Raw genomic sequence first — 25674 nt, 5'->3', positions numbered from 1 at the left:
GAAGAGCGACAATTTAAAAAAAAACACAATATTTTTTACTTTTTTATTTAACCCCCCTGGCGGTATTCCCGAGTCTGACTCGGGGTGAGATTTTCATACCAAAAGCGGTAACCCCCGAGTCAGACTCGGGCTTGCCTCGCTGCAGCAGCAAACAAAGTTACTTACCTTGTCCCTGGATCCAGCGATGCCACCGCGCTGTGTGAGCGAGCGGGACCTCGCTCGAATCACACAGTGTCCTCCTGTGCCGCCGATCTCCGTTCCCTGCGACGTTACGACGCACGGGAGCGGAGAACGGCGCCAAATTCAAAAACTTAAACAAACACAATACATACAGTATACTGTAATCTTATAGATTACAGTACTGTATGTAAAAAATACACACCCCCTTGTCCCTAGTGGTCTGCGCAGTGTTCTGCATGTCATTTTATATAATAAAAACTGTTCTTTCTGCCTGAAAACTGTAGATTGTCCATAGCAACCAAAAGTGTCCCTTTATGTCAAAAATGGTTTTAGATCAGCTAGAAAACAGCGATAATAAATTATAATCACTTGCAGAATTGTGCGAAAGCGATTTGTTGGGAAATTCGTCATAAAAAAAATAAAGTAATGACAGCAACAATTCTGCAACTGAGCAAATTTCAGTGATTTTGAGTTGATTACATTATTGAATAATTTGTATTAGAATTATATTATTATTTGTTATAATCATTTATAATTTTGTTTTAAAAAAAATTTCATACCCGGGATGCCTACTAGACTCTTGTTTGGTCAGATTTAAGTGAGTTATTCCTAAAAATTACAGACCTACAGTATAAAACACCAAATTTCCTTGCAAATAATGGTACCGCTTTCAGCATCTTTTTTCTGAAAGAATCATACCGCCAGGGAGGTTAATAAATATCACAATTTTTAAAAAAAAAACATTTTCTTCCCTCAGTTTAGGCGATACGTATTCTTCTACATATTTTTTGTAAAAAAAAAAACGCAATAATCGTATATTGATTGGTTTGCGCAAAAGTTATAGGGCCAAATCCTCAAAAGGGATACGCAGGCGGATCTGCTGTTCCGCCTGCGTATCCCTGTGCCTATCTTTGGAACTGATCCTCAGAAGCAGTTTTCCAAAGATAGGCAGAAGATCCGACATCTGTAAGAGACTTACACTGTCGGATCTTAGGATGCAGTACCGCATCCGCCGTTGGGGGCATTTCGCGTCGAAATGCCGCTTTGCGTATGCAAATGAGGACTTACGGAGATCCACAAAGCTTTTCAGCTTTGTTTTTTCTCCGTAAGTTTACGTTTGCATGCGTAAAATTAGGGCTGCTTTTACAAGGTGTAAACTGTTTACACCTTGTAAAAACAGACCTTTTTTTCGATCGCCGCGATTTTTTTTTTAACCCGTCGCAACTTTATTGTCCCGTCGCAATCCACAAAGCCCGGCGTAACGTAATTTTGCGCGATGCACGTCGGGAAAATGACGTCACGAGCATGCGCAGTACGGCCGGCGCGGGAGCGCGCCTCATTTAAATTGTCATCGCCCCCTGGATAACAGGACCGCCTTGCTCCGGGAGAATTTAGGTTACACTGCGTGAAATTTCTAGGTAAGTGCTTTGTGGATCGGGCACTTAGGTAGAAATTTCCCACCAGTGTAACTTAAATGGGAAAAATTAAGTTAGGCTACGATTTTGAGGATTTGGCCCATAGCGTCTACAAAATAGGTAATAGATTTATGGCATTTTTATTTTATTAATTTTTTTACTAGTATTGGCGGCGATTTTTTACTGTGACTGTGACATTGCGGCGAACACATCGGGCACTTTTGACACGTTTTTGGGACCATTCATAAATATGCATTGATTACTGTGTAAATGTGACTGGCAGGGAAGGGGTTAACCACTAGGGGGCGTTGAAGGGGTTAATATGTTCCCTAAGGTGTGTTCTAACTGTAGGGGGGAGGGGACTCTCAAGGGGAGGAGACCGATGTGTGTTCCTCTGTACTGGGAACACACATTGGTCTCCTCACCGCTGTCAGGAGGTGGATCTGTGTGTTTACACACACAGATCCACACTCCTGCCGTGATTACCGGCAATCGCAGGCACCCGGTGGCAATCGCGGCCACCGGGCACCCGCGCCGGGTCACGAGCGCTGCCGCGGGCGCGCACCCTAGATCGCCGGGAACACAGGACGTCATATGACATCCACCCGGATCGGCGAGGGGTTCCTGCCGCCGTCATTTTCCTATGGCGCGGTATGGAAGCGGTTAAAAAAATTTTTTTTCCTTAGTTTAGGCCGATATGTATTCTTCTACATATTTTTGGTAAAAAAAAATCGCAATAAGCGTATATAGATTGGTTTGCGCAAAAGTTATAGCGTCTACAAAATAGAGGATAGATTTTTGCTATTTTTATAATTAATTTTTTTTTTTTTACTAGTAATGGCGGCAATCTGCGATTTTTATTAGGACTTTGATACTGTGACAGACAGATCGGACACTTTTGACACATTTTGGGGACCAGGGACAATTGTACAGCGATTAGTGCTATAAAAATGCACTGACTACTGTATAAAGGGGTTAACACTAGGGGGCAATCAAGGGGTTAACTGTGTTCCCTAGGTGTGTTCTAACTGTAGGGGGGGTGGGAGTGACTAGGGGAAGAGAGAGATTGGTTTTCATACATTGTATGAACACATGATCAGCCTTCTCTCCCTTGAGAGAACCAAGATCTGTGTGTTTACACACAATGATCACGGTTCCCATTCTGTCACGATCGATCGCGGGTGCCCGGCGGTCATCGCACCTGCCGGGCACTCGCATCGCAGCAAGAATTGCAGGTGTGCCGTGGGATTATTCATGTTGTTCGCCGGCCCACACCCCAAGACTCTGCGGCTCCGCCAGCATAGTGCTGACTGTCACTCACTGAGCAAGTGTGCAGGTCTCACATGTACACGGTCATCTGTGCGTAAATTGGATTGGTTGATGTTTGCCGCCACCAGACCCTGCCAATTTGAATCACAAATATGATTAGGCTGCAAGCACAGGTTCCGCGACAGGCACTTCCAGCTAATGAGGTACTGAGCACGTTGCGCCCCAACGTGACACCATTCCCTCCTCCAGTCCCACTCACAACAGAGCAGAGGAGCCCGCAATCCCATGGTGTGGAGCTGAGAAGGTAAGATGAGAGAAGAGAAAGGGACGAATTGACCAGTGTGTGATTATATCAGCAGTAAATATAAGCACCAGTCTTGTGTGATCCCCATAAAATATTTATTTTTTATAGGTACTTATATAGCGACATCAATTTACATATACATTCACATCAGTCCCTGCCCTTAAGAAGCTTACAATCTAAGGATAGTACCCTAACTCACCTTCATACATACAGAGGCCGATTTAGACAGGAGACAATTAACCTACCCGCATGTCTTTGGAGTGTGGGAGAAATCCAGAGTACCCAGAGGAAACCCACGCCAGTACAGGGAGAACATGCAAACTCCAGGCAGGTAGTGTCATGGTTGGGATTCAATCCAGCAACCTTTTTGCTGCTAGGTGAAAGTGCTAACCACTACACCACTGTACTATCAGCAGAAAAGCAGCAGTCTTGTGTGATCCCTAATATTATATATCACTGATATATAATATTGGTGATCACACAAGACTGCTGCTTTTGTATATATATTATATTTACTGCTGACCATAAACATTTTTAAAACTGGGCTGCCTATATATACAGTGAGGAAAATAAGTATTTGAACACCCTGCTATTTTGCAAGTTCTCCCACTTGGAAATCATGGAGGGGTCTGAAATTGTCATCGTAGGTGCATGTCCACTGTGAGAGACATAATCAAAAAAAAAAATTCCAGAAATCACAATTTATGATTTTTTAACTATTTATTTGTATGATACAGCTGCAAATAAGTATTTAAACACCTGTCTATCAGCTAGAATTCTGACCCTCAAAGACCTGTTAGGCTGGGTTCACACTACGGTTTTCCCGTCCGTCAGCCGCATACGATTTATATGGAAAACCGTATGCGGCTGAAACGGACGGGAACGTATGGAACCGCACACATGTGCGTTTTCCATTAACATTAATGCGGACGTTTAAAAAACGTTTTGCCAGCAAATCGTACGCACCCGGATGCATCTGAGTGCATACGATTTGCAATGCATTCTCTATCTATACGTTTTCCCGTCCTGGCCCGTACGTTTTCAATACTGAAATCGTATGCGGCTGACGGACGGGAAAACCGTAGTGTGAACCCAGCCTAAGTCTGCCTTTAAAATGTCCACCTCCACTCCATTTATTATCCTAAATTAGATGCACCTGTTTGAGGTCATTAGCTGCATAAAGACACCTGTCCACCCCATACAATCAGTAAGAATCCAACTGCTAACATGGCCAAGAGCTGTCCAAAGACACTAGAGACAAAATTGTACACCTCCACAAGGCTGGAAAGGGCTACGGGGAAATTGCCAAGCAGCTTGGTGAAAAAAGGTCCACTTTTGGAGCAATCATTAGAAAATGGAAGAAGCTAAACATGACTGTCAATCTCCCTCGGACTGGGGCTCCATGCAAAATCTCACCTTGTGGGGTCTCAATGATCCTAAGAAAGGTGAGAAATCAGCCCAGGACTACACGGGAGGAGCTGGTCAATGACCTGAAAAGAGCTGGGACCACCGTTTCCAAGGTTACTGTTGGTAATACACTAAGACGTCATGGTTTGAAATCATGCATGGCACGGAAGGTTCCCCTGCTTAAACCAGCACATGTCAAGGCCCGTCTTAAGTTTGCCAATGACCATTTGGATGATCCAGAGGAGTCATGGGAGAAAGTCATGTGGTCAGATGAGACCAAAATAGAACTTTTTGGTCATAATTCCACTAACCGTGTTTGGAGGAAGAAGAATGATGAGTACCATCCCAAGAACACCATCCCTACTGTGAAGCATGGGGGTGGTAGCATCATGCTTTGGGGGTGTTTTTCTGCACATGGGACAGGGCGACTGCACTGTATTAAGGAGAGGATGACCGGGGCCATGTATTGCGAGATTTTGGGCAACAACCTCCTTCCCTCAGTTAGAGCTTTGAAGATGGGTCGAGGCTGGGTCTTCCAACATGACAATGACCCGAAGCACACAGCCAGGATAACCAAGGAGTGGCTCTGTAAGAAGCATATCAAGGTTCTGGCGTGGCCTAGCCAGTCTCCAGACCTAAACCCAATAGAGAATCTTTGGAGGGAGCTCAAACTCCGTGTTTCTCAGCGACAGCCCAGAAACCTGACTGATCTAGAGAAGATCTGTGTGGAGGAGTGGGCCAAAATCCCTCCTCCAGTGTGTGCAAACCTGGTGAAAAACTGCAAGAAACGTTTGACCTCTGTAATTGCAAACAAAGGCTACTGTACCAAATATTAACATTGATTTTTTCAGGTGTTCAAATACTTATTTGCAGCTGTATCATACAAATAAATAGTTAAAAAAATCATACATTGTGATTTCTGGATTTTTTTTTTTTGATTATGTCTCTCACAGTGGACATGCACCTACGATAACAATTTCAGACCCCTCCATGATTTCCAAGTGGGAGAACTTGCAAAATAGCAGGGTGTTCAAATACTTATTTTCATCACTGTGTATGTATGTATGTATATATATATATATATATATATATATATATATATATATATATATATATATATATATATATAAATATTTTTATCTTTTCAGGTGTGCAGTGAATTATTGTTTTTTTTAACATGAACAGAATGTTATTTTATTGAGAAAAAATATAGAAACAATACAGATTATAAGGCAAAACATAAGAATTGTGAAAAGTACATGTGTGAAGTCTGATAATAATGAAAAGCCAGATATACATTACAGAGGTGTTAACAGAGCATGCACAACTAAGCATCCCCCCTAAAAAAAGGGGGGTAGTATGGTCGACACCAGAGGGTCCAGCCCCCCCCTGTCCCAAAGGTCTGTAAAGAGATATCAGTGTCCATTAAAGGGGTTGTAAAGGAAAAAAACATTTCCCTAAATCGCTTCCTTTACCTTAGTGCAGTCCTCCTTCCCTTACCTTATCCTTCAATTTTGCTTTTAAATGTCCTTATTTCTTCTGAGAAATCCTCACTTCCTGTTCTTCTGTCTGTAACTACACACAATAATGCAAGGCTTTCTTGCTGGTGTGGAGAAAGCCTCTTGAGGGGGCGAGCAGGAGTGTCAGGACGCCCACTAACACACAGCTCCTTTCTCTATCTGCAAAGTAGAGAGTGTCCTGACTTGCCTGCTCACCCCCTCCCCCCTCAAGAGGCTTTCTCCACACCAGGGAGAAAGCCTTGCATTACTGTGTGGGGTTACAGACAGAAGAACAGGAAGTGAGGATTTCTCAGAAGAAATAAGGACATTTAAAAGAAAAATCGAAGGATGAGGTAAGTGAAGGAGGACTGCACTAAGGTAAAGGAAGCTATTTAGGGGAATTTTTTTTTCCTTTACAACCCCTTTAACCACTTCCCGCCCGGCCTATAGCCAATTTACGTCCGGGAAGTGGTTGTGAAATCCTGACTGGACGTCCTGCAGGATTTCATGCCGCGTGCGCCCGTGGGGGCGCGCAGCACGGCGATCGGTGATGCGGGGTGTCAGTCTGACACCCTGCATCTCCGATCTCGGTAAAGAGCCTCCGGCGGAGACGAGTAGAGGAGAGCCGATACTTATGGGTGGCACAGATGGGCACTGATAGGTGGGCACTGTGCATGGATGGGCACTGTGGGGTGGCACTGATGGACACTGTGGGGCAGCACTGATTTATCCAGGTTGCCAGTCAGTGCCCATTTGTGGGCACTGATTGGCATCTTTTTTTTTATTTTTTAATGCTTTTTTTTTTTTTTTTAGACTTTTTTTTTCCAGGCTTTTTTTTTTTGTTTGGCCCACCCTGGTGGTCCAGGGTGGGCTTCCCTGGTGGTCCAGTGTGGCGATCCGAGGGTGGGCTGCGCTGATAATCTACGCAAGGCTCTCCTGACAGGGGGGGTTCGCGCTGATTGTTTATCAGCGCAGCCCCCCCTCGGATCGCCACACTGGACCACCAGGGAAGCCCACCCTGGACCACCAGGGTGGGCCAAACAAAAAAAAAAGCCTGGGAAAAAAAATAAAAAAAGCATTAAAAAATAAAAAAAAGATGCCAATCAGTGCCCACAAATGGGCACTGACTGGCAACCTGGATAAATCAGTGCTGCCCCACAGTGTCCATCAGTGCCACCCCAGTGTCCATCAGTGCCACCCCACAGTGTCCATCAGTGCCACCCCACAGTGCCCATCCATGCCCAGTGCCCACCTATCAGTGCCCATCTGTGCCACCCATAAGTGCCGCCCATGAGTGCCCATCTGTGCCACCCATGAGTGCCCAGTGCTGCCCATGAGTGCCCATCAGTGCCGCCTATGTGTGCCCATCAGTGCCGCCTATGTGTGCCCATCAGTGCCGCCTATGTGTGCCCATCAGTGCCGCCTATGAGTGCCCATCAGTGCCGCCTATGAGTGCCCATCAGTCCCGCATACCAGCGCCGCCAATCAGTGCCACCTCATCTGTGCCCGTCAGTACTACCTCATCGATGTCCATCAGTGCCATCTCATCGGTGCCCATTAGTGCCGCCATATCAGTGCCCATAATTGAAAGAGAAAAACTTATTTACAAAAAAATTAACAGAAAAAAATAAAAACGTAATTTTTCTTCAAAATTTTCAGTCTTTTTTTAGTTGTTGCGCAAAAAAAAATCGCAGAGGTGATCAAATACCACCAAAAGAAAGCTCGATTTGTGGGGAAAAAAGGACGCCAATTTTGTTTGGGTACAGTGTAGCATGACCGCGCAATTGCCATTCAAAGTGCGACAGTGCTGAAAGCTGAAAATTGGCTTGAGCGGGAAGGTGCGTAAGTGCCTGGTATGGAAGTGGTTAAGCAGTCCAGGGTTGCCAGGCTCTTTCATATTTCTCAGGGCAATTCCTGTTTATGTAAGTCAGTTTTTACATAGGAAGAGCCGAGGTAATGGACTTTTCCCATGAACCCACGAAAGGGGGATCGGGAATTCCACTTTAGTATAATTTCTCTTCTAGCATAAAATAACAGAAAACATAGAAGTATTTTGGTGTACCTGGGCCTGGATGCTCAGTAGCAATAATGTAGGGGTGACCGGTATATCCACCTGAAGACGATAGTTTGTGAGTTCAACCACCCTCGTCCAGAACCGGGCCACTTTAGGACAGTTCCAGAACATGTGCATGTATGTACCTTCCTCTCCACCACACCGAGTGCAATTTGCAGATCATTCTGGGTAAATGCTATGTAGCCTCTGGGGTGTAAAATAGACTCTGTGTAGGTATTTAACTTGAATCAGCCTATCCTTAGATAAAATCAACGCCTGGGCACTTTCTCCAAGACAGTCGTCCCAGTCCTCCCTGTCCAAGTCTGGTATGTCCTCCTCCCACTTCTCCCAAATGCTTTCCATCCGAGGGGAGTGAAATTCTAACAGGTCAAAATATAGGGTAGATAGGGGTTTAGACAACTGTTCTAGGGCTAGTCTACCTTCTATCGGGTCCATATCTAGCGTCAGGAGAGTAGTTAATTGAGCTTGTATGGCGTGACGCAGCTGGAAGTACCGAAACATCATCCACCCGGGGAGGTGGAAGTGGGTTCTAAGTTCTGTCAGGGAGAGCAGTCTGTCAGCCATTAGAATATTCCCTAAAGTCTTAATTCCATACCTGGCCCATACCTTTGGATCAGGAATGGTTCGGAGATGTGGGAGATTTGGGTTGCCCCACATCGGAGGAAAGGGGGACTATCTGTTAGGGCAAAAAAAACCTTTCCTTGCCGCAACCCACACCCTGAGTGTGGTCTTAGTGGAATGAGGCAGCTCATCATACGCTCGGGACCCCTGGTAAATCAAACTCCCTAGCTCCCGAAGAGAGCCAACAATGGCTGCCTCAAAAAAAAAATGCAGCATTCGCCCTTGACCCCACAAACCACCATTGGACAGTCACCAGCACAGCTGCCCAAAAATACACCCGCAGATCCGGGAGTGCCAGGCCTTTACACCGCACCGGAAGGATTAGGGTAGAATTAGCTATTCTAGGAAGTGCACCACCCCATATGAAACGGCTCATACATTTTTCCACCTCCTTAAAGAATAAGTTGGGCATCCAGGTCGGGCAGTTACGGAAGACGTAAAGAAACTTGGGGAGGAAAATCATTTTCAGGAGGTTAATTCTTCCCATGAGATTCAGGGGTAACGAAGCCCACACCAGACATTTCTCTTTAAGTTGGGTAAGTACGGGTAGGATACTGATTTTAGAGTACCCAGCTGGGTTTCTCCCAACCTGGATGCCCAAGTATTTGAATTGCTCCATCCACACCAATTGGTTATCTGGGGTACTGGTACGTGCATTAGGGTCAAGAGGGAAGAGAATAGACTTATCCCAGTTAATACGCACCCCCGAGTAGTGCCCAAATTCATTAAACGGGGTTATGGCTGCCGCAGGGTAGCCGTCCGCATCCTGCAAATAAAGCAGCGCATCGTCGGCATACAAGGATAGCTTTTCTTCCAACGGGCCCACCCTAAGACCCTTGACCAGAGCAGATTCCCTAATAAGGATCGCCAAGGGCTCTAAGGCCAGGGCAAAAAAGAAAAGGGGAGAGCGGGCACCCCTGTCTCTTGCCCCTCTGTAGAGGGAAGGAGTCAGACAGTCTATTGTTGGTACATATCTTGGCCCTGGGGGAGCTATAAAACATTCTAAGCCAATGAGTAAAGCGAGGGCCAAATCCAAACCTGTCTACTACCTCCCACAGAAATACCCATCCAACCAAGTCAAAAGCCTTCTCGACATCAAGGGAGGCTATGACTCTACTACCAAAGTTTGAATGGGTGACCGATAGATTCAGAAAAAGGCGACGAAGGTTAATGTCTGTACCCTTGCCCGGGATGAAGCCAGTTTGGTCGACATGTATGATGTCTTCCAGGACCGCTGAAAGTCAATTTGCCAGTATCTTGGCCAAGATCTTGGCATTGACGTTAAGTAAAGATTGGTCTGTATGAGGGACAATCCTCAGCATACCTACTGGGCTTGGGCATCAACACCACCACTGCCTCTGACATAGAGTATGGCAGTTCCCCCAGACGTAGAAAATCTTTAAAAAGAGAGGTGAGCCTAGGAGCAAGGAGATCTATATATTGCGTGTAAAACTCCACAGGCAAACCATCTACTCCAGGCGTCTTGCCCGGGTTGAAGTTGAGTCATGGCCTTTTGAACCACTTCCAGAGTTATGTCCTGGTCCAGGTCATTGTGGGTCTTGTCGTCAATCCTAGGAAAACTAACTCTGTCCAGGTAGGAGTGCAGGTCTGAGGCGGTATAGGAGACCTTGGTGGAATAGAGATGTTTATAGTAGAGAAGGAAGCAGTCATTATTTTCGAGGGTTTACGTAATACGGTGCCAGTTTAATCCCTAACTCCACTAATAGTAGTCACTGCAAATTGCCCCTTTGCTAGTCAACCCAACAGCTTACCATTTTTATTCCCACACTCAAAAATTCTTTGTGCTAGGCGTAAACGGGACTTGTGTGTCGTGTCTATCCGCAACAGGGATAGCTGCTGCAGCGCAAATTTCTAGGCCCCATACGCAACAGGATTAGGATTAGACACAAATGCAGATTCTTTTTAATCAACTTCCCTCTCCAGCTCAGTTAGTAAATTTGTGCCAAGGCCTTTGCGCGCAGCAGCTTTTTGGGATATATAAGCTCCACGGGTCCAAGCCTTAAAGGCGTCCCATGTGATCTCAGGGGTGGTGGAGTCTGCATTAGCAATCCAATAGTGACAAAGACCCTCCTAAATATGCTCCTGTATGGCAGGGTCCTCTATCCAAAATCTGGACAGATGCCACATCCTCACCCCCGGCGTCCCGGCTGCCAACCCGATCCGCAATGGAGCATGATCCGAGACCCCCCTTGGGAGCATACTGGTCTCTGAGATCTGCTGCATCATGGACAGGGAGGCGAAGGCCAAGTCAATGCGCGAGAACGCCCGGAAGGATGCCGAATGACAGGAGAAACCCTTGTCATTCGGATGATAATGGCGCCAGACATCCACCAGGTCGAACGTGACCATCCAATGAGCCAAACCAGGGGCCCACCGAGAGGTGGAGGGGAGTCTATCCAGATCTGGGGGCGGGGTCATGTTGAAATCTCCCACAATCAGAATATCATCAACATCATACACTAGTGCCTTCTGCGTAACCTCTGTAAGCACCAAAACATCAGCCGGAGGGTGTAAGTTAAGGCCCACCAGGACCAAGGGAGTATTGGATATAAGAGCATGCAGGATTACAAAGCGACCCTCCGGGTCTGTCTTTAAATCAATGAGCCGAAAAAGGGAACCTCTTATGTACCAGGACACTGACCCCCCTGGAATAGTTGGAGTGCGTAGCATGATAATGCGTCCCAACCCATGCCCTCTTTAGACCCAGGATCCGAGATCCCACCAGATGGGTCTCCTGAAGCACAACTAGTTGGGGTGAATATTTCTTAAGGTAATTGAAGACTAGAGAGCGTTTCATGGAAGAATTGAGGCCCCTTACGTTCTAGGAAATTATAGTGTGCATAGACATAATGACAATGATAGAGAATTTTGGCTCAGAAGCGTTGGGCAGGAGAGAACTCCAGCATCCCCAGAGGCAGCAGGTAAAGGCGCATCTCCAGCAGGGGATAAGCCTTCCCATCAGCACCCATGCCTTGATTTTTTTTTTTATCTTTTTGGTGCACCGCAAGACAAAAAAGTTTGAGAAACACTGCTTTAGGGAAAGGAGAATATACAGTCAGATACAATATAAAAGGGGAATTCAAACATCTGCTTTGTTTATCCAAAGACAACCTCTGGATATGATACGTGCACTCAACTTCTTGGTCGACCATGGCGAAGCCTGTTCTGAGTGGAACCTTTCCTGTTAAACTGCTGTATGCTCTTGGCCACTGTGCTACAGCTCAGTTTTAGGGTCTTGCCAATCTTCTTATAACATAGGCCCTCTTTATGTAGAGCAACAAATCTTTTTTTCACTATTTGATTTTTTTATTCAACGTGTAATACCTCAACCTGCGGTAAACAGAGTGGATGTTTGAATTCCCCTGCTGGGCTATTTTTTATTGTATCTGAATGTATATTCTCCTTTCCCTAGAGCAGTGTTTCTCAAACTTTTTTGTCTTGTTTATGGCACACCTGAAAAAAAAATAAAAAAAAAAATATATATATGGAGCCCAGTTCTCACCTCATCTGTCAATATTAACAGGAGGCATCCATTTTAAATGTATTTCTTTATTACAAATCATCAGGCTAGAGTCATATCTTTGTTTTTTTTTCTTGATGCATTTTTCCTTTGAAATCAATGGAAAAGCATCAAAATGCATGTCAATGCATGATTTAAGACACATATCAACACGTGTCAAGACAGATGTTGAAGTATCATCATAGGTGTGTGCAGCCCATGGGTGTAGCATAAGGAGTTGCAGGGGTCACAATCGCAAACCCCGCCCTTATCTCCAGGGAGTCCCTGAAGTCTCCATGTCATATTATCATATCCTGCACAAAGTCCAGCTCCGATCTGCCCTAGGGCCCCACAGCCAGGCTCCAGTACTGGGCTTCCACTTTGCCTTCCACAGTCCACACCTCTCCATTCTCATTGGCTGGGGAGAAGCTGTGAGACATTTCCTGAAAGGAGAGGAGCACGGGGTAAGAACAGCCCAGGATGGGGAAGTGTCTGTGCTGTGTGCATGGAATGGTAACCAAGCTCAGCGAGTTAAGAGGAGGAGAGTGCCGTCCTGTAGCCATGATGGGGCCGATAACACTGGTGAGTTAGGATACTGTCTCCTAGTCATTATCTGGGATTCTCTGTACCCCCCCACTCGGGGATGTCCACTTACCCCACTTCCCTGACAACTGGGGAAAAGACACAAACCTCCAAGAGGTGACATATTTTTATATATTTTTGTTTTTAATTAAATAGTACTGCTTGACTAATGTTCAAGCTGGTTTACAATAGGTATCAGTGCCCATATTCAATATGGTGGTTTTGGCCCGACGCTTGCGCTTCAGAATGTGGAATGGCCCTACTATAAAAAGCCCTATAAAAAGAGTCATTACGTTCCCCTATCCCCATTGAAAACGTCAGCTTATGGCGAAACGCGTCAGTGAAGACACGTATTGACGTCACCACATCATTTTAGAGGAGAATGGGCTTCTGTATTTGCCGTCCGGCAACTTTTATATGTGATTTTATATGTGATTTTTCTTTGTGTACATGTAAGTGCATTACTTTTATTTATTAAACACATTGAGACTGTATCACGCTATGGTCCATCTCCTTTTTTCTTGAGTTTCTATACTACTGTCACGGACCTTTATGACATGTTGGGGGATATCCAGTTGGTCAATCTGCTTCCTGGTTCATAGCCAAATGCTTTCTGTGCTTGCCATCAGGTAAGCGGCTATTCATTACGGTGGTGGGCACTTATTTTTGTGTAAATCACTGTGGTGTTGCTCAAGGAGATTTTGTTCCAGCATATGGACTGCAGTTTGCCTCACTTATTGTTCAGCTTATGGACTTTTTAGTTAGTTATGCAAACAATTTGCACAATATTGATGTATGATACTGGCTTATATTATTTTTTTGTGCAGTATTATTTCTAGTATGTCATCCTGTCATCCTAAGGACTGATGTATGTGTATTTATCATTATTATTGGCACAGTTTACAACCCTTTGGTTTATAATATTCGCTATTGTCTTCCCGACTCTCCTCCTGGCCAATCAGGAAGCGGGTCCTGTCCTGAGACCAGATTGTCCTTAGAAAACCCCTGGCCAATCGGGTCTCGGGACACACTTCCTGTTCAGCCGGAAGGAGAAACAATGGCCCGGCTCTTCCTTCCCCCTGCCTCCTAAGTTAAGGTCAGACCGTCTAACGTAGGGGGTGGGGGGGTTCGCCAGCACCCCCTTGAAATATTTAGCACCAGGCTGTGCAGGGGAGGTGTCTCAGGACAAGCCTGATCATTGGAGGAGAACAAGCTGGGTTCCCAGCATAGCTAGAGAATTAATTAACAACAGTGTGTTCTCCTGGCTTGTGTGGTCAGTTTTTTATTAGTAAAGAAGAGGGGCTAGCAGGTTCATCAGGTATTTCACTCAAAGGAAGCAATACAGGATACTTTTTCATACAAATACATGGTACAGCAGGCACATATCAGGAATATGAGATGTTGGGGTAAAAATCACTTTAAGTCCTATATGCACAATTTTTACACAATAAAAAAAAAAGATTTTAGCATAAAATATTACAAAATAAATACTGATGGATTTAATTAAGGATTTTCCATATTGTAATGGTGCTGCATATGGTAACATGGACATGGAGAAATGGAGTCCCACGCCCTGCATTTAGATTAGGGGCGGGGCATGGATTAGGGGGCGGCCCCCCTGGGCCTCATATGGACGGGCCGCCACTGCTGGGAAGATCAGTGTGCCGTTGCTTCTTCTCCCCCAGCTCTTATGCAGCTGAGAACAGAGGGAACGCAGAGAATGTGATCACTTATAAAAAAAAGGGGGGGAAAGGGTATTTAACCACTTCAGCCCCAATATGATTTCCCCCCTTAATGACCAGGCCATTGTTTGCGATACGGCACTGCGTCGCTTTAACTGACAATTGCACGGTTGTGCGACATTGTACCCAAACAAAATTAATGTCCTTTTTTTTTACATAAATAGAGTTATCTTTTGGGGGTATTTTATCACCTCTGTGGTTTTTATTTTTTGCTCTATAAACAAAAAAAGATCGACAATTTTGAAAAAAAAACTATATTTTTTACTTTCTGCTATAATTCATATCCAAAAAAATATATAAAAAAAATAATGTATTTATCAGTTTAGGCCAATATGTATTCTGCTACATACGTCTACAAAATAGGGGATAGATTTATGGACTTTTTTTATGTTTTTACTGGTAATGGCAGCAATCTGCAATTTTTAGCAAGACTATGACATTGCGGTGGTTAAATCCCTTGACACTTTGTGAGTGCCAGTGACATTATTACAATGATCAGTGCTAAAAAAAATGCACTGATCAATGTATAAATGATACTGGCAAGGAAGGGGTTAACACTAGAGGGCGATCAAGGGATTAACTGTTTTCCTTGGGTGTGTTCTAACTGTGTGGGGGATGGACTCACTGGGACAACACAGAGATCGCTTTTCCTGATCACTAGGAACAGCAGATCTTCATTTTGTCACCGTCAGATTGGGGTTTCGCCTAATTTGCTTAGGCAGATCCCTGTTCTGCCTCTCTGTGGAGCTATTGCGGGTGGCCAGCGGACACAGTATCTATTAAACAAAACGACGTACAGGTACATTGTTTTGTGCAAAAGAGCCGGCCTGACGTAGTATACGTACTTTGGCTGTCGGCAAGTGGTTACAATGTTTTTTTTATATCTATACACAAATGTTTGACCTTTTATTTCTGTTTTAAACTGAATAGATTGTTTTACAAGGTGATCATTTACAATCACTTTACCTTCATTTACAGAAACCCAAGGATATCCTTGAATCTTTGGAAAAGTAAACATTCAATATCTACTATGGGTCATCTGCCTGTAGCCATCTTGTTCTTCTATGTTCTTACACTGATAAAAGGTGACTTCCTGATTGAAGGACTGAGGAACATTCAGGTCAGTTTAACCCTTCCATTTTTGCTGATTAACTCCCTCATGATGGAGGGTAAAACCATTTTGATCTGTGTTAGTAAAACTGCACATATCATTGCAACTACTTAGTGTATCCAGGTGGTTTATACCTTGCTTCTTTTAGGACAAATTGGGCTTTCAGTTAGTGGTAAATAGTACTCGATATCTGGCACAAAATAGTAATCAGAAACATCAGTGCTCATTTTTCTTAGTACAGAGACTCCAAAACACTTTGGGCCTAATCCTCAAAAACCCGGCGCAACGTAACTTTTTCCATTTAAGTTACACCGCCGCAAAATCTCTAACTAAGTGCCCGATCCACAAAGCACTTACCTATAAATTTTGAGCGGTGTAACTTAAATCCGGCCCGCGCAAGGCGTTCCTAATTTAATGGGGCGAGTCCCATTTAAATTAGGCGCGCTCCCGCGCCGGACGTACTGCGCATGCTCCCGACGTCATTTTCCCGACGTGCTTTGCGCGGTTTTACGTTGCACCGGGTTTTAAGAAACGCGACGGGCGTAAAAAAAAATACGAGTTGCGGCGGGAAAAAAAAAAGACAGCGACGCGGGATAGAAGGGTCTACTTTTACAAGGCCTAAACAGTTTAGGCCTTGTAAAAGCAGCCCTAATATTGCGACGGCAAACTAATACTTACGGAGAAAAAACGAAGCGTAAAATCTTCGTGGATCTGCGTAAGTGCTAATTTGCATACCCGAAGCGGCATTTTGACGAGAAATGCCCCCAGCGGCGGATGCGGTACTGCATCCTAAGATCCGACAGTGTAAGGCCTCGTACACACGACAGAGATTCTCGGCAGAATTCGCCGAGAAACTCGGTCAAAACCCGGATTCTGCCGAGAATCTCTGTCGTCTGTACAGTTTTGGCTCGATGGAGCCGCCGAGGAGCTCGACGAGAAAATAGAGAACATGTTCTCTATTTTCTCGTTGGCCGCGTTGTTCTATAGGAGAAGGCGGCCCGCCGAGCTCCTCGGCGGCTTCATCCCAAAACGAGACGAGGAACTCGACGTGCCAAGCACGTCGAGTTCCTCTGTCGTGTGTACGGGGCCTCAGTCCCTTACACATGTCGGATCTTCTCCCTATCTATATGAAACTGATTCTGTGGATCAGTTCCATAGATAGAAACAGGGATACGACGGCGTATCAGTAGATACGCTGGCGTATCCCTTTTGTGGATTACCCCCTTTGATACCAACATGTACAATCTGTGGTATCACAGATAGTAGCTAGGATGGAGACAAAACATGAAGCACAGTGCTTGTGCTGTTTTATTTGGCCCCTTGTATCACCTGAAATACTTGGCTGATCCTGACAGTTTATGCCCTCCCCTCTGTAAACTGACCACAGTTTATCATGACTGCTGAGGCCTGACACCGTGGTCAGTTTACATGCCTCTGCCATCTCTCCTGTCCCCCTCACCCCTCCCCTCCCTGTCAGCTTCTGTGTCAGTGCCAGCCACTTCCCCTCCTGCTGCTGAAATAACTTTGAAAATCTGATATAATCCTCTGTGTCTCATTATGCTAGGTTCTCCTGTCTCTGTGTTTTATAAAAACAATGCAGTTTATACCCGTTTTCAGTTCATCCCTTATCACTCACCTGACCGGCCGTGCCTCTCCTCTTCTCCTCTCCTTATCCCGACTGACTTCAGCGGGGGAATAACGGTGCCATCGCTGCAGCTGTCATACAGGGAGAGCAGAGAGGTGTTGCATGAGCGCTGAACGGCGCTCGGAGAACAGGTATAAACTGTATTTTTTTTACATAAAACACAGAGACAGGAGGACCTAGCATAAGGAAACACCGAGGACTATATAAGGTTAGCAGAGTGGGTTAACAACCACTTTAACATCCATATAAATTGCTGATACATACAAACTCTGTTGTCCCAGAGTTAATTGTCCCGGTCATCACTGCGCCCAGGAGTCTCTGTACTTATTATTGTACTTTTTACTTGTATTTTTTACACACACTGTTCTTTGTTTACATTTTTATACAGTGTATCTTTTTCCCTACCTATCTTTTTCTCCATTTAAAGTGGTTGTAAACCCTCAGGTAGAACTTTCACCTACAGGTAAGCCTAGATTAAGGCTTACCTGTAGGTGCAATATCTCCTTAATCTACACAGTTTAGGAGATATTTGCAAAAAAGACTGTACCGATGTCTACGGCGCATGCGCGCCGTAGACAACGGCGCAGGCGTACTGAGCGTGCTGTTTTATGAATGGGGTCATGCCGTAAGTGACGGCTCCCACAGAGCTGGAGTTCGCGGACCCCGGAAGAAGAGGGGTGAAGAGTGGCCGCTCGCTACTAATGATGAAGACCGGGACATTGCGGCCTTCTCCTGCAGGTAAGTGACACACAGGACTCCTGTGCAATTCGCTCCACAGCCGTCCCGGAGCTGTGTGAACCGGTTCCATTGACAGCTGGTCACAGTCTCCTGACATGCAAATTGGATGCAAGGAAACCCGCATCCAATTTCGCAAAAGTGTCTAATCCGTTCCCATTTTATCAAAAAAGTGAGGTGGGAATATGCTTTAACAACTGGATTCCACAAGAGAAGAAGACAGCAAGTAACACAGCCCACCAGACTCCAGTAATAGATGAAATATCATCTTTGGGTGTTCTAAACCTTTAAATTTCTAATACCCGTGTTTCCCCGAAAATAAGCCTGGGTCTTATATCAATTTTGGCAACAAAAGACACAGTGGGGCTTATTTTCAGGGTAGGTCTTGCCATGTAATGTGCTGTTTTCTCTCCCCCTGCCCGACAGGAATCCCCAGTGTGAATGCTTGTAAAATCTTATAAGCCACTCTTATTACAGTATTATATAATGTACAATGTGTGTGTTTCTGTAATATAATTGTACCAAATACCTTCGTTATAGCGCCGCTCTGTGCTTCTGTGACCCGCCGGAGCTCTCTTCCCCGCAGTTATATTACAGAAACACACACATTGTACATTATATACTCCTGTAATAGAGTGTATTATAGGATTTTACAAGCATTTTAAACAAGGGCTTATTTTCAGGGTAGGGCTTATATTGCAGCCCCCCTGGAAATAACGCTAGGTCTTATTTTCGGAGTAGGTCTTATTTTTGGGGAAACACTGTACTTAGAAAAAAAAATCAAGTGCATTTTGTATTTATTATGTCTGTTTTTCTCCACAGAAGAGAAGCACTACCACGGTAAGGACCTCAAGTACTTGTTAAAGAAATTGGGCAAGATGTAGTTTTATGGGAAGAGGTTGTATGTTTTTTGTTTGTTTTTATGTTTTCTTATATGGAACTAACAAAGCAATCTCAAAGTTGTTGTGTTGCCCTTATACGTTTTGTACAGTTTCTAAAGCCATTTGTTTTGTGCTAACCATTGTCACTTCCTTCTTAGGCTTCATGCACACTGGTGCTCTTGGCAGCTTCAAAAACACTAGTTTTGTAAAAATGAAAAAGTGAAAAAGTGTGGCGCTATTGCTGTAATGGAGAGATAAAGTCTCAATGATAATACCCTCCCTTATAACAGCATCAAAAACCTCCAGGGTGTATCCCTTAGAGGATATATGTGACATATAAGTGTGACGTAAAAATGTGAATCTCCAAAGTGAATATAAAATAAGTTATAAACAATAGAAACACCTGTGTACATAAACATTCATAGAAAATGAACAGAGTGAAAATATCCCTAAAAAAGGGGAATAAAAGTAATAAACAACACTTCTTCATTTTTACAAAACTAGTCTGTTTGTTGTGTTGGCAGCTTACATTTGTTCTCATTTTAAGATTGGCGCAATATTTTTTATATTAGTTTCAAAAACACTCCTAAGCTCTGTTTTTTCAAACTCATTTTAGACGCATTTCATTGGGCAGAATATTAAAGCGGTTGTATACCCGCTGAACCTTTTTTTTTTTTAACCCTGTAAAGCAAAAGGCATAATGAGCTAGTATGCGCCACATACTAGCCCATTATGAAATACTTACCTTAGAACGAGGCGTTGGTAACTTACCTGGTCCACGCCGAGGGAGACGACATGTTGTCTCGGCGTATGTTTCGGATTTCGCGACTCCAGCGCTGTGAGTGGCTGGAGCCACGATGTTGTCACTCCTGCGCATGCGCACAGGAGACTTCTTTCCGGCAAGGACCGGCGTCTGCCGGGCCTTCAGCCGAGAATCCCCTGTGCGAATGCGCTGCTGCAGTCAGCGGCTCATTGCAAGGGGAATATCTCCTAAACAGTAAAGGTTTAGGAGATATTTTTTTTAGGCTTACCTGTAGGTAAAAGTAAAAAAAATCACTATACAACCACTTTAATTTATTTAGGCCATTGAAATGAAAAAATGCACAAGTGCTAAAAGTGCCTAGCGTTTACCCACATTTAGGCATGTTAGGTGTTTTTCTCCACCAAAACATCCCTCTCTTGAACACACAAGTGAGGTGTTTTTTTCTGCCTCTAAACTTCTCAAGTTTGCATGGCGCCTTATGCTAATAATGTATTTACTAGAGGGCTATGATATAACAGTGTTAAATGCCATAAACTATTCATATGATCCTTTTTTACAGATATTCATACTAAATGCTTAAAGTAGAATTGTGGCCAAATACGGACATTCAATTTTTGCATATTCTTAAAGAGCTTTACAACAAGCCCTCACTGACCTCTGAAGTTGCAGGCATTATGGAGTTAGTTCAAAGTTTACAACTTAAAGAATTGGGAAAGACATTTACCAATTCAAGAAATTATTATAATTCAGCAGCTTTATACAAAAATTCATCTCCCAGCTTCTTTAAAATTGTTCTGGTCATACGTTAACGCAGACATTGGCCTGGATTCACGTAACACTTACGCTGACGTATCTACAGATATGCCGTGTAAGTGTAAATGTGCGCCGTCGTATCCGTGCCCATAGAACTAGATATACGCCTGAAAATAGGCTTCCTCCGACCGACGTAACTTTCCTACGCCAGTGTATCTTGGGCGCATATTTACGCTGGCCGCCTCATTGCAAATATGCAAATGAGGGAGATACGCCGATTCACGAACGTACTTGCGCCTGTCGCAGAAATATACGCCATTTACGTAAGGCGTACGTCCGGCCTAAAGTTATTCCACCTAAAGGAGGTGCATCCCATGCAAAGGTATGGACCACGGAACAGCCGTCGTATTTTACGTCGTTTACGTAGGACTACGTGAATAGAGCTGGGCGTAGGTTACGTTCAGTGATTCGACGTATCTTAGGCATTCGTTCCGACGTGATTCTGAGCATGCGCACTGGGAAGCGTCTACGGGACAGCGCATGCGCCGTTCGTTCGGCCCATCATTTGCATGGGGTCACGGTTCATTTAAATGGATCACGCCCACCGTCCACCTACTTTGAATTAGGCGGGCTTGCGTCAAATAATTGACGTTACGCTGGCGCAACGTAGGGAGCAAGTGCTTTGTGAATACTCTGCTTGCCTCTCTGTGTTACGTCGGCGTAGCGCATATGAGATGCGCTATGCCGGCAGAAAGATGCACCGATCTACCTGAATCCGGACCATTGTTTTTTTTTCTTTTTTTTCTTTTAACCCTGCAAGGTAATGTCATAATGTGCTTGCATACTAGCACATTATGTTAAACTTACCTTAAAATTAAGTCCTCCCGTGGCCAAGGTGTCAGATGTGGAGGCCGCCTCCATCTTCACCCATTTTCTAGAGTGTTGTACCCCCAAAGACTCCCTCGCTCACTAATCCAGCACCATCCCTCTCTAGCTCAGCATCATTTAACCCTCTTGAGCAAGCTGAGAGAACAGAGCAAAGCGCAAAATTTAGGCCTCTTGCACACTGCAGCTTGCAAATGCTCAGTACAGCATTTAATTTATGCCTCATGCGTGCAATTGCGCATATTTGTACACAGAATTGTCCACTGACATTATGAATGCGAGGATAAGCTTGCGCGTAAATGTGCTCAAATTTGCACAAAAGCATATGCACGAAAATGTGGAAAAAAAAAGGATGTCAGTAGTCTAGATCTGATATGCTTGACATGCGTGTTTAGTGTGTTTAGTAATGGTAACCACTGTCTATGCAATTTTTCATTACATGTTAATTTTAATAACTCTGCTTTTTGACAGATTAAGTTTCAGCCATGTTAATAAATAAGGGTCACTGTGCAGAAGCATAGACTTGCTTTTCTACTTAGGCCTCGTACACACAACTGTTTTCCTCGACAAAATCCATCAAGAAACTTTGTGGCAGAGGGGCAGATTCATCAAGAGATACGACGGCGGATCTCCTGATCCGCCGTCGTATCTGTGAGAGCCGACGGTCGGATCTGTGAGATCCCACGGTCGGAGCTATGCGACTGATTCATAAGAATCAGTTCCGCATAGATCTCCCTTAGATCCGACTGGTGTAAGGCCGGGTACTCACGACCAAACATATATGATGAAAGCGGTCAGTCGGACCGTTTTCACCGTACATGCCTGCCAGAGGGCTTCTGTACGATGGTTGTACACACCATCGTACAGAAGTCCGCGCGTAAACAATACGCGAGGCGTGTCCGCGTCGTCGCCGCGACGATGACGCGGCGATGACGCGGAGACGTGGGCGGGCCTGCCATTTAAAGGCTTCCACGCATGCGTCGAAGTCATTCGACGCATGCGAGGGACGGCGGGCGCCTGGACATGTACGGTAGGTCTGTACTGACGACCGTACATGTCCGAGCGGGCAGGATTCCAGCGGACGGTTTTAAAACACGTCCACGAATATTTGCCCGCTGGGAAAAGGCCCGGCGGGCAAATGTTTGCTGGAATTCGGCCCGCTCGCACCTACACACGACCAAACATGTATGCTGAAACTGGTCCGCGGACCAGTTTCAGCATACATGTTTGGTCGTGTGTACGGGGCCTTAGTGACTTACACCAGTCGAATCTTAGGCTGTAATCTCCCGCCGGCCGATAGGTGTCGTCGCTTTTTTTTGCACGTCGCATATGCAAATGAGGAGAACCACCGATTCACGTCCGTACGCCCGCCCGTCGCTCTTTTTCAACGTTGTTTGCGTTCGGCTTTTTCCGGCGGATAGCTACCCCTGCTATATGAGGGGTAGCTAATGTTAAGTATGGCCGTCGTTCCCGCGCCGAGTTTTAAATTTGTTACGTCGTTTGCGTAAGTCTGTCGGGAATACGGATGGCCGTAAGTAACCTAGCCGCCGAAAACAATGACGTCCTAGCGACGTCATTTGGAGCATGCGCACTGGGCTTTTTCGCCGGCGGCGCATGCGCAGTTAAATCGGCGCGGGAACGCGCCTGATTTAAATTGTACACTCCCCCTATCCGCGGAATTTGCATTCCGCCGGGGGGAGTTAGGATCCGACGGTGCAATTTGTGAGGTAAGTGCTTTATGAATCATGCACTAGCCTCGCTAAATTGCACCGGCGGATCGTAAAACACGTAGATCTAGTTTATCTAAAGATCCACTGATCTACATGAATCTGGCCCAGAGTTTTTTGCAGAGGAAAACAGTCACGTGTATGCTTTTCATCGAGAAAACTGTCGTGGATCTCAACGAGAAAAAAAGAGAACAAGTTCTCTTTTTTCTCGTCAGGAGTCTCAATTTCCTCCTCGTGTTTCACGCCGGGCTGGTTTACGACGAGAAACACGTTCGTGTGTATGCTTAGAAACCTGCGCATGCTCAGAATAAAGTATGAGATGGGAGCGCACCTTCGGTAAAAGTAGCGTTCGTAATGGAGATAGCACATTCGTCACGCTGTAACAGACTGAAAAGCGCGAATCGTCTCTCACCAAACTTTTACTTAACACGCAGTAACATGAGATTAGTAAAAGCAGCCCCAAGGGTGGCGCCAGTGGAATCAAACTTTCCCTTTATAGTGCCGTCTTACGTGTTGTACGTCACCGCGTTTGAGAACGACGAGATTTTGTCTTGACCGTGTGTACGCAAAGAAAGCTTGTCAAGATTCTCGACAAGCCTGACAAGGAACTCGTCGAGGAAAACGATGTTTCATTTACGACGAGTTCCTCGGTCGTGTGTCAGGGCCTTACAGTGGAGCTCCCATCCCATGACATAGTAAGGCACGCTGTACCACTATGATAAAAAATAAGATGGGACTTTTCTGCAAAGGGCAGGGCTTAACGTTGCTGCAACATCCGCAGTTTTATGCAGTGTAATCCAATTGTTGTAGTAGAAAAGGGCATTGACATATATAAAGCTTTGTACATCACTTACAACACTGCATTTTAAAGCAGGATTTTGATACAGAAAAGTTGAGTCATAACCTTAATATATAGAAGATTGTAATCTATAAAACTGTTTTCTGTTATTTAGAATGTGGATGGCATAGAGGTCTACAACATTAGCATTATCAGTAAGGTCACATCTCGCTTTGCCCACAATGTCATCACAAGCAGGGCCGTTAATCATGCTAACAGATCTGAAGAAGCCGTCTTCGATGTGGATCTGCCCAAAACTGCTTTCATAACCAATTTTACCATGTAAGTATTTGCTGTGTTTTACAGGTGTGAGCAAATGAAAGATTTATACAGTAGGTTTTAAATCCCCCATTTAGCAAGTTTATGATTTGTACATACCTAACAAATACATATTAAAAGGGAACACATAAAGCAGCTATAGTGCATGCACCGCTAGTCTTTTTGAGAGACAATTTTAATAAACTTTTCAGCCTTCACCAAGTTGCCTTGTTTACGAGATATATAACTTGTATGACCTAATAGTCTAAAGAGCCAAGGCTGCTTGAGGCCCAGGCAATTCCATAAACATAAGTCAAAAAAAGGGGGGGAAGGAGGGGGAGGGACTTTCACGGCACTGATAAGAAACCAGGTAAGTGTAAAAAACAAAATGTATTTACATAAAACGGTTTACACGTTAAAAACATTTGGGAACAGACCCCACAAATCAACATTGGGTATACAACCAATTATGACAGATAGGTGGAGCCACAAGGCCTCGACCGGTTTCGCAGCGATGCCGCTTCTTCAGGAGGATTCCAAGCTGGTCAGTAGATTCAAGCACCGGGTCTGGCAAGTTACCCCTGGCGCATGAAGGGGGAATAGCTTAGAACGAACTCATAAGAATTGATATGGATCTCATGAGTACTGGGGCACAAAAGAGCAGGCAGAGCAGAGTAATTAACAAGGCAGAGGATAAGCAGGTAATGCTTAATCAGCAAAGGGTGATTTGGTCTGGCTTTAAACTAATGCTGCACCGCATGTCCCCAGGGACGCTCTCCCTGGGGACATGCGGTGCAGCATCAGTCAGGTCAGCTGGGACGCCAAGTGACGCTATGAAATCAGCGTCTCCACTAAAGTGACCCACACACCGATCGTACCGCAGGGTAGCGGTGACAGGCTCGCAGCCCCAGTGCCGGGTAGGCACCCCTACAGTAAGAGGCCACTTCGGCTGTTTGTTTTATATTTTTTCTACTTTGTATTTTTAATACATTTTTATCAGAATTACACTATTGGTACCTCCATTGTTTTTTTGCATATCCTAATTGGGACGTCCGGGGATGAGGATATTATCTGCTTTCTGTCCGATGTGTATGCAGGCACAATCCTGCATAGGCTCAATTGACTAACTTTTTAACTAAAGTAGTCTACCTCTTCTGGTAAGCGCATCCTTTTCTCATCAGCACAGTAATTGGGTGGTTAAGAAGACTGGAATGTGGTGGTGGCATTTTCCTTTTTTTCACTAAAGAGCAAGATTATATCAACCAAGAAGATTTTCCTTCACTTTGTGTGTACTTCGTTTATGACACATTTATCACAAGATTTGGGACTTTAATGTCATGTGGCCAGGGGTAACTTACCAGACCCGGTGCTTGAATCTACTGACCAGCTTGGAATCCTCCTGAAGAAGCGGCATCGCCGCGAAACCGGTCGAGGCCTTGTGGCTCCACCTATCTGTCATAATTGG

The 25674-nt window shown here is 44.8% G+C and overlaps 1 protein-coding gene across 3 annotated transcripts in view; it reads left to right on the top strand.

Annotated features, from left to right (window-relative positions):
* LOC120945301 (inter-alpha-trypsin inhibitor heavy chain H3-like) overlaps positions 1-25674 on the top strand; it is a 106236-nt gene that overhangs the window by 3637 nt on the left and 76925 nt on the right. For all 3 annotated transcript variants that reach the window (XM_040359378.1, XM_040359377.1, XM_040359376.1), the window contains exons 2-4: positions 15592-15733; positions 18927-18944; positions 24067-24233. In XM_040359378.1, the coding sequence (XP_040215312.1) occupies positions 15644-15733; positions 18927-18944; positions 24067-24233 (275 nt within the window). In that variant the 5' untranslated portion in view covers positions 15592-15643. The remainder of the gene's footprint in view (positions 1-15591; positions 15734-18926; positions 18945-24066; positions 24234-25674) is intronic.

This window comes from Rana temporaria, chromosome 7, assembly GCF_905171775.1.
Source record: "Rana temporaria chromosome 7, aRanTem1.1, whole genome shotgun sequence".
Classification (NCBI taxonomy): Eukaryota; Metazoa; Chordata; class Amphibia; order Anura; family Ranidae; genus Rana; species Rana temporaria.
The sequence above is the reverse complement of the archived record's forward strand: the minus strand, read 5'-3'. Positions and strand labels throughout refer to the sequence as shown.